This window comes from Oreochromis aureus, linkage group 10 (assembly GCF_013358895.1).
Source record: "Oreochromis aureus strain Israel breed Guangdong linkage group 10, ZZ_aureus, whole genome shotgun sequence".
Lineage (NCBI taxonomy): Eukaryota > Metazoa > Chordata > Actinopteri > Cichliformes > Cichlidae > Oreochromis > Oreochromis aureus.
In genome coordinates, this window is record NC_052951.1 from 21,780,855 (window position 1) to 21,790,400 (window position 9,546).

At 40.1% G+C, this 9,546-nt stretch overlaps 1 protein-coding gene across 1 annotated transcript in view; it reads right to left on the bottom strand.

Annotated features, from left to right (window-relative positions):
* kctd16b (potassium channel tetramerization domain containing 16b) overlaps window positions 1-5,210 on the bottom strand; it is an 81,860-nt gene extending 76,650 nt beyond the window's left edge. Inside the window, exon 1 of the mRNA XM_031725921.2 lies at window positions 4,385-5,210. Coding sequence (XP_031581781.1) covers window positions 4,385-5,210 — 826 coding nt within the window. The remainder of the gene's footprint in view (window positions 1-4,384) is intronic.
* Between the last annotated feature and the right edge of the window lie 4,336 nt (window positions 5,211-9,546).

The following is a 9,546-nucleotide window of genomic DNA, read 5'->3' on the forward strand; positions in this document are numbered from 1 at the left end:
AGTCCACAGATATTGTATAAGCAATGTGAGTGACACACTTCTGTGTCTATAGTACGTGTGTGTGTGTGTGTGTGTGTGTGTGTGTGTTCATCTGAGCAGCCCTCAACACCACTTTATTTAGCTTGTTAGTGCTACTTCTGAAGGTTATGAGAGCCAAGAGCCTTCGAGTCATTGTGCTTTATGCCAGCATTTAATGCAGAGCTCTGGACACAGCTCTGCAAATCGTTTTTATGTTTGATTGTTCATTTGTTTTCTTTTGTTTTTGTTTTGTTGTTTTTTTAATTACTCCAGTTTGCTCTGGGACCACATGTTCATTTGACTGATGTGATTAGCATTGGTTTTCCCCAAGGCCGCTGATGAATGCATGACTCAGTGTTTTTTGAAACCAGGGGCTCTGGCCCTCATCCCAGAGGTGGAAAAAAATGAAGTTAGGTCCATCAGTTTGCTTGTTTTTTCCTTTTTTTATTGGGGTTTTTTCTTTTTTTTCAAATATATAATTTTCTACACCACTATACTGGATTCTGAGGTGACTGTAGCTCAGGAGGTAGAGCAGGTCATCTACTAATCAGAAGGTTGATGGTTTCATCCCTGGCTGTTCCAGTGTGCATGCCAAATATCCTTGGGCAAGATACTAACCACAAGATGTTCTCTGATGCATCCATAGGAGTAGGAATGTTTGCGACTGTTAGATAGAAAGCACTTCAGTAGAAGCTGTTATGAATGGGGTAAGTTATATAAAGCGTTTTGAGTGCTCAGGCAGAGTAGAAAAGTGCTACATAAGAACCAGTTCATTTACCATTCCAAATTAATCAACAAGTGACTGACAAGTGACACAACATACAGAAGCTACTAGAATTGAATAACAAGCAGTTTTATGTGTATGACGTGAGGACACACGTACACAAGTGAGGACTAATATTTGTTAGGCTGAAAGCCCCAAATAAAACTTTCACAGGGGAGGGGGGCAAATAAACAATTTGATATTTTTTAAAAGAATGGATAACAGAAAGGCCAGATTAGACTTTGTCAGAGAATATCTAAAACAGCCTACAAGATCAGACAAGATTAAAAATAGCAGAATGAATTATGTGAGGAGAAAAAACTAAAAGGAGAGAAAGCTCAGGTCAAACAGGCTGCCATTAGTGTTTGTTGATAATGTGACTCCTCATACAAGTAGAAGGATGAATTATGAAGTGTACGGTGCTATACTGTCCTCAGATTCAGCCAAATGCTGCAACACTAACAGCGCAGCACTTTGCAGTACAAATGGATAATGACCCAATACATACTGTAAAAGCAACCCGAGGGTTTCTCAATGCAATGGCCGAGTCAGTCACCTGATCTCAGCCCATTAAAGCATGTTTCTCAGTTAGTAAATACAAAACCGAGTGCAAAGACCCACAAGTCTCAGCTGATGGTAAAGACCTAGCAGAGCATCTCAAGGGACAAAACACAGTATCTTGTTATGTCCCTGGATTCTAAACATCAGGCACTCATTTAAAAATGTCTGAAAGATGTTAGTTTGTCCAGTTACTTTGGAGCCTCTGAAAATGTTGGACTATGTGTACCAATTACTATAAACCCTAAACACTAAAAACAAAACTTTAGTTAAACCCCTTGAATTAAATATGAAAGTCTGCATTTCAATCACACCTTGAACGTTTGATTTAAAATTCTCCATAGTTGTGGACAAAGGCAAAACAGTCAGGTCCATAAGTTTGGGGGCAATGACAAGTTTGTCAATGCACAAAAAAAGATTATTGTAATATTTAATAAAGGCCTTATTTTATTGTATGAACATGTTAAAAAATAAGCGTTTTAGAATGTAATGTTAAATGTAAAAATTTGTGCAGATTAGCTCAGAACTCTTTTCACTTGCCAAACATCTGGAGGATTGGGCATTGAGTTGAGACAACAAAGCCAGTGGTGCTAAAAAACTGGGTTAGATGTCTACCTTTTGAAATAGAAAATCTTATGAATATAAAACAGTGTCCAATGCTTTATTGCAGTTTTTTAAAGTAGGAGAACGGTCTGCTATGTAATTACAAATGTCTTGGGAATGAGGATGGAATAGGAATTTAGAACATGGCTGCTGCTAAAAACTGCAACAGACAAGCTGATTTGCACTGTTTTCTTTTTCTGCTGGGATAAAAAGGATGCCAGTCAGAAGTCTGCATAGAATATAATGTAATTATCAGCAAAATGAACACGTATTCACAAAATACTAAACCGAGAGATTGCAGCATTACGAGTGTTACCTGGGAGATAAGTCAGGGTCACAACTCTTATTTTTTAGAACTGTAACCTTTTTTGACAACATTGAAACATATTCTCCTTTATTTTTTCACGTGATGATATCTGGCACAACACTGCTGTCAGCTTTAAAATGTTTTATTTGCATCTATATTCACGATGCTGTCCTCTGTACCTTGCTTATGTGACAAGACTTAAATTTAATATCAAACTATTGATACATTCAGTTCTGTCCATTCGTTTTTGGACAGTTAGACATATAGGCCACCGCAGCACAGTTTTAATTGAAATAGTCAAGATGTGATTGAACTGCAGACTTTCAGCTTTAACTCAAAAAAGTTTCATAAAAGAAGTGCAATCATTTTTTAGGACTTGCAGCCATTTTTATGCATAGTCCTCCATTTTCAGAGACTCAGAAGTAATTTGAATTGAATGACAAGACGTTTTATGGCCAAATGAGGTCTCTTCCCTTATTATTACATGGCAAATTATGCATATAAAACATGTTGAGTTGATTCCAAGCGTTGAACTTGTAATTTGTGGTTTCAGCTTTTCACTGACATCTCAAGATGAGGTCCGCAGAGATGTCCATGCAAATAAAGGAGGCCATCATTAAACTGAAAACCCCAAATAGAGCTATGAGGGAGACAGCAAAAACTTTAGGAGTGGCAAAATCAACAATCTGGTACATAGAAAGACCACAGAAGACAACTAAAGTGCATGACTGCAGGACTATTTCTCCTTGACTGACATAAAATCCTTTGAAATATCCATCCAATAACCAACAAACTGATTTTATATTTAAAACACTCTGTATAGGTGTACAGAGGCAACATTTAAAGAAAAATGTGCCCTTTTCCAAAAAATCTATGACCCAAACACTGTTTCCACATTAAGAAACTGAAAGGGATGGTAACTATGACCAGTATAGGATCCCATAGTCTTTACATGTACTCATAATGCTATGATATAATTCCTGATCAAATGCAGTGAGGTAGTTGAGTGACTTGGTTTTATCTTAGAATATGTCAAATCAAATCTGAGGCCTTTTTATTTCCAGAATTGTTCTTGTTTTCTTAAAAATGCCCCCCTGCTACCATTTCAGGGGTTGTGTGACAAAAGCTTTGTCATCTAAGCAGTCAGGTACTGAAAACTTAAGAACATCCACAGTATCATTATGACGTCTGTTATAAATTATATACTCTCAGATTAAAAAATATGGATTATTTTGTTGCCTCATAAAATCTTATGAGAGCCAGTATAACAGTCATGATGATATCTTCTTTACTACCACTCTGCCAGCAGCTACTGAGCAGCAAAGATGGCGAAATGGAAGGAAAGCAGTAGCAAAAGCTATGAGGGAATGCAAGAAGTTGAAAAGATGGTCTGGATAAAAGCAGAGAGGAGGTGGAATAGCAAATTGTACCATAATAAGAAATGGCAAGCACTGATGAATCACTGCTCTCACAACTGCCTTGGCTCAGATGGTTGTGAAATTTTTAAAATCTGGTTAAATCTTTTGAAATATAAGAGCCCACTGAAGGCTGCAGCATGCTGTAATAGATTTGAACACGCCAGAATCGGAACACAGACTAGCCTGTCAATCATGTGTTAGCTGCAAGGTTTCACTGCTTCCAGGGAGAAGTGGAAAACCTTTGCTTAACCTCAATTACAGGAAATGATCTCTAATAGGTTTCGCTCCACAAAACTTCAGACTTCAACTGAGAATGCAAACCTGACTCTGCAGCTGTGCTTGCGTTTAAAGAGGAAGATCCAGGCTACCTACAGGGCACAGAAATGTGGAATCCATGCAAGGAATTATATATAATGGTTCTTTATCATGGAAATCTTCCAGGCTGCTGGTCAACGAGCAAATCTGCTGGCAGAAGTCAGGTGTAAGAGCACTGCCATACAGACAATCGGATCTCACCACCCACTATAAAGTGACTGGCACGCTCACACCACTCAAAAGAGTCCACAGCTAGGAAGGCCCACCCATCCCCACAGCCAGATATTCCCCTCACGCCAGCTGACAACCCATGTGCGCCTTCTAGCGGCGTTCCAAGTTTGCGTGTGCGTGCACGCCTGCAAACGGTGACCTTTCGTTCACTAAAGCACCAGTGTGACTTACGGTAGAAAACGTATTCTGTGTAGCTGGACCAGATCTTGTCCTCTGTGTGCTGGTTGACGAACGAAGCTGTGACTGACGAGTTGCAGGCCACCATTTGGAAACCACACTCCGACAGCATGTCAAAAGCTCTCTCCAGGTGCTTGAACTTGAGGTAAAACCGGGAGGTGTACCGATCCGGGGTCCTGTCCGGGTCCCTGCTCTCGTTCAGCGTCTCCCCAAACACTTCTTTGGCAAGGGCTACCCTGCCGCATATTAGTATCCGAGGTACCCTCCTGAACTTGGCGTCACTCTGACTCTCACGGCCCATGGTGCACGACCCTCGATACCCCACAGTGATGAACCCGCTCTTTCTGTCCGCGGGAACGAGAGAGGGTGGCGGGCACTGCCGGTGGTCGCTGCCCTGGGACCCATCTTCATAGTCGCTGTGGAAGTAGTCGTCCGGGCTTTGCTTGATATCCTCAGGGGTCAGCAGCTTCACCAGGTCGGGCAGCTGGAAGTATTCAGCCTCTTTTCTGAGCCTCCCTTTTTCCGGGAAGTGGTCCGGGAGGACAACTTGCTTATCCCGGAGGTAGTCCAACACGTACCGGAATAAAAAGCCATCTCTGTCAATGAAATATCGACCCTTGGGGTCTCTTGCTAAGTCGTTAGATGCGTCTTTTTTAGAAGAAAATAGCTTACCGAGCAGCGAATTTGGGGTGCTCACCAAAGTTGAATGACGCGTGTAATAAACCTGTCCCCCGACGTTTAATTCAACAACATCTGGGAAACTGTTCTGAACTGATGCCTGCTCTTTGGGATTAGTCCTGCAGTTTAGACTCAGCGCCATCGTTTCCGTCATGAACAGCTCCAAGCAGGCAACACACCTCTTTCAACCACAAGTCTCAAAAAAGAAAAAAAGAAAGAAAAAAGCGATGGGTCGGTGTCAAAAGTTGCCCGAGTTGTGCCCCGTGTTATTTTGACGCAGGACCTCCAACTTCATCTCACAGCGATCCGAATGAGCATTTTTCATGGCTGCATTGCCATTATCACCTACCAGTCTTTAACAGTTGTCGAAAATGGAGAGGGAGATGTCACTTCGTAGTCTCGAATTGGCAAAACTGAAAAGAGCAACTTGAATGGAGTAAAGAATCGTCGTTGTAAGAGAGGATGAATGTATTCTGGCGCATCAAAAAGCTGACTGCATTAGTGGTTGTGGGACTCCCTTCGCCTCTGGGAAAAGAGCATTAGCCTACATGGAAAACCAGTGAGTGCTGGAAGAAGGCTATTTGACCGGATGGAGGGGGGAGAAAGCACTTGCCTTGCTTGCCTTTTTAGTTTTTGAAAGTAACATCCAATAGAAATATGTCCTTTTCCACAAACGCACGTAACCAGAAAAAAAAGTCGAACAACTTATTTTAGAATCTAGCCCGAAATGAAAAAGGTGCAAATGCGACGCTGTCACTTTTCTCTTTTTGTTTTGTTTTTTTTTCTTTAACTTCCTTTCAAGAGCAGACGATTTTGAAGGTTGTAGAGACTGACGGGAGGAGGAAAAAAGCCTTTCAGTGACGAGAAACTTCGCAGAGATTGCAAACACAGTCCTCTAATCATTTTGTCTGTAGCTTGTCACAACATCCAGACATGTCGCCTGGTGCGCGCTGATTTAAAGTACCCTCCTATTCATAAAAAAAAAAAAAAAACCACAAAAAACCCCATATACGACTCTATTTCTTTTCTTTTTTATGTCCCGAAGAGGTGTTAAAACCTCAGTTTGGATTTCTTTTTCTTTCTTTAAAGCAGTAGAAAGGACCGAACCACTGCTGGCTGCTGTTACCGGGAACTGTCCGCGGTACTGAAACGAGCATCTCTCTCTCTCTCTCTCTCTCTCTCTCTCTCTCTCTCTCTTTCTCTCTCTCAGCCCCTTCCCCGAGCACACACACACACACACACACACACACACACTAACATACACTCTCCCCACTCTCCTTCGCATACACTTGTACCGCCTCCCTTCCCCTACAGAGTTGGGTGGTGTCTTCAGTGTTGCCCCTACATGTACCCGCATGCAAACACAAGCATCTGTGTAAGTAAACACCGCACTGAGCAAAAATCATTTGTCCCTATTTGAATATACAGCACACTAAAGTTTGCTATATTAACCTATGCCATTTGTAATACTAGCACCGCTGTATGCAAATGTGGGGAAACTGGTGCTGTCGTAGGTTAAGGAGCTGCAATGAAAAATATATTTTTTTAAGATTTCCCAGCCGCTTACTGTGCATAGAGGAAGAAATGTTCCATCCATCGCTGTGCCATTATTATAACGGGAGCACAATGCTGTAATTTGACCCGCAGCTTGAATCCATTTGCATGACATTTAGTTTAAATACATCATTACAGGACATGTTTATGTTACCATAGTGCGTTACTGTCGTGCAACATATTTGCACCTTCCATTTTAGGACTGTTTTACAAATTGAAATCCAAAGTCCAAATATCTACATTCAAAATTCAGATAAAAAAAATACCTTTGAATTGAAATATTGTGTGAGCCTTCAGCATTTGCTTTGTAAAATGAACAACAGCGCCTCCCTATGTTTCTCCCTCTCAAGTTCTTTTTTTCAGTGCCATGGAGATATCCTCGCACAGAGAGGTGATGGAATTAGTGGGTGAAAGCTTTTTGGTTTACAGTTAGCGTTAATTAATGCATTTTATGCATGCTGCGCTAGTTTTGCATTTGCATTTGCAAACTTTCCGGACAGACATTCCAAGGCTTGGATTGTCACTTTTCTGTTTCTGGGGAAGTTTTACAAAGAGGGATCTTTTTTCTTTTCTTTTTCAATCAAAATTTTATGTCATGGGGACAAAAGTAGTCAGCACATTATACAGAATTCAGTTACTGCATGGTGAAAAGTGTTGCAGAACCAAAGAGGGACTTGTATATAAGAAGTGTGGGTCAGAATGAAGTATATGTAGTCTGCTGGATCTCAGAAAGTCCAAATCATGTTTGTATTTTATTGATTGGTTGATTGCCTTCAGCAGCTTTTTATTTTCCTTTGGAGCTCATCTGTCCACTTTTAACCAACCTTGCTGTGAGCAAAACTGCATTTTCAGGTGTATTCCTTCACTGTTGTGTATGCCCTACCACTGAGAAAATTATGCCATTACTTTTCTATTTCAGTGTTAATTCTAATTTCCATCCATTTTAACTGTAGCTTAAAGCAACATAGCCAAAAAGGCAATCAAACGCAGCAGATAAATTAAAAAAGTAAAGTCACTAAAACATTTATACTGGAATCGCTTCTCTTTCGTTTGGTATTAATGCACAATCTCATCCTGCATTCAGTGCTTTTAGTGCTATTAATGCCTTTCTATGGGATGCGGTGTCATGTGGGTTTTTTAAAAGCACTTTTAAACTTTTAATTTTGCTTTAACACAACACCCACACCTCACAGGTTTTGCACAAAAATTACTGGAAATGAAATTCTTAGAGAGAAAAAAGTGACCATTTGTTTTTTTTCTTTTGTGGTTTTATCGCTTGAGAATTAAACCACCAGGTTTACCATCAATTTAGCTGTAAAGTCGCACAAAAATTTGTATAAAATACAATCATGCAAACAGACACACAAACACACACACACACACAGAAAGAGAGGAGGTGTGCCCGGACATCAGCAGTCACCCAGAAGTAGGCCATGTCGGCTGCGTCTTCATAAATACATGTGGGCACTACAACACTCCCCACTGTGCTGCTATTTAAAGAGCAGACGATTGACCACCTGTAAGGAGTTGAACCTGCTTGTGCTGACAAAATTAATTTCACCTTAGCTTTCTTTGTCCCCAAAGAGCACTTGATTCACTGGTGTAGTCTTCCAAAACACACAGCAACACCATCACCAGACACATTCATCTATGGTTTGTGCACCGTGCCTGCATTTCAGGTCACAATGTACAGTATCAACATAGGTTTGAATTATTTCAAATAATTCAAATAATTTATTTCATTTAAGTCCAGAAAATCAGTTTTTGGAAATTATCTTTTGCAGGATTCTGATTTATTCTGTTAGGGTTATAATGTCATACTTACTGGGTTTTCATAAAACATGCTTGTGCAGTAGTTACAATTTCCAAATTATGTCCTTGCGCTCTATGTTTTTAAAATCCTTTTAGTTTCACATTAACAAATTAAAGCTATACACAAACATTCACTCTGCGAGCACAGCGGCAACATTAATAATTTATGGTTTTTCAAAGAGAGACATTATATCACAGGGATTTTTAATTTTTCACTTGAAAAAGAAAGCGACTTGGTGAACACTCCTCTTCCTTGATACAGATCAACTGGCAGCACAGTTATTTTCTTCCTGTGCAGTGCAGAGAAAACTATTAAAGGGAAATTTTCAGGCCAGTCACAGATGGTTGAAATAAACAGCATACTACTCCCACTTCCATCTCTCATTACAGCCACACTGAATGATGCCAGGCCTTAGATGGGAAATCTGCAAGTACAGCAGGCAGACATTCAATGCATAAATTCAGCCGACTCAGAGAGGATGAGTATTTACCAAGAGTTTCTATGAAAACCTTAGTTATCTCTCAAACATGTACTTTAACTTTTTTTTTTTTACGTATAGACAGCTATTTATTATTTGCAAAATTTCACAGGGAAAAAACTCGAGCATGTTAGCACTGAATTCTACAAGAGAGCAGTCATTTCAGTCAGATACACGAGAAAAGTGATTATTGGTGTTATTTAAAACATATTAGTGATAGCATTATTTTTTAATTCATCATTGCTACCAACAGGGAGCCGTCAAGTTTATTGAATCACTGTGAAATTACAGGGCCTGAGAGCAACGTGTGCACTTTTGCTTGTATGACTAATGATGTGGGCACATGAATCTGCGCAGTCACATTGCAATAGCCTGACTTCACTTTAATGACAAGCAAAATCAGGTTCTATGGCAATTTTTAGGGTTAACATTCAGTTTAAGGTTAGATTAAGATTTAATCAGATAGTGGATAGGGTTAGAGTTAGGTTAAGTGGATTATACTATATGGAAGCCAATGTAATGTCCTCTAAGGTGAAACGAGGCTGTGTCTGTGTGTGCATGAATGATTTTCTTAAAGACTTCACCGATTAGTCATAAGATTCTGACCACACACAGGTAAAGTGAACAGCACTG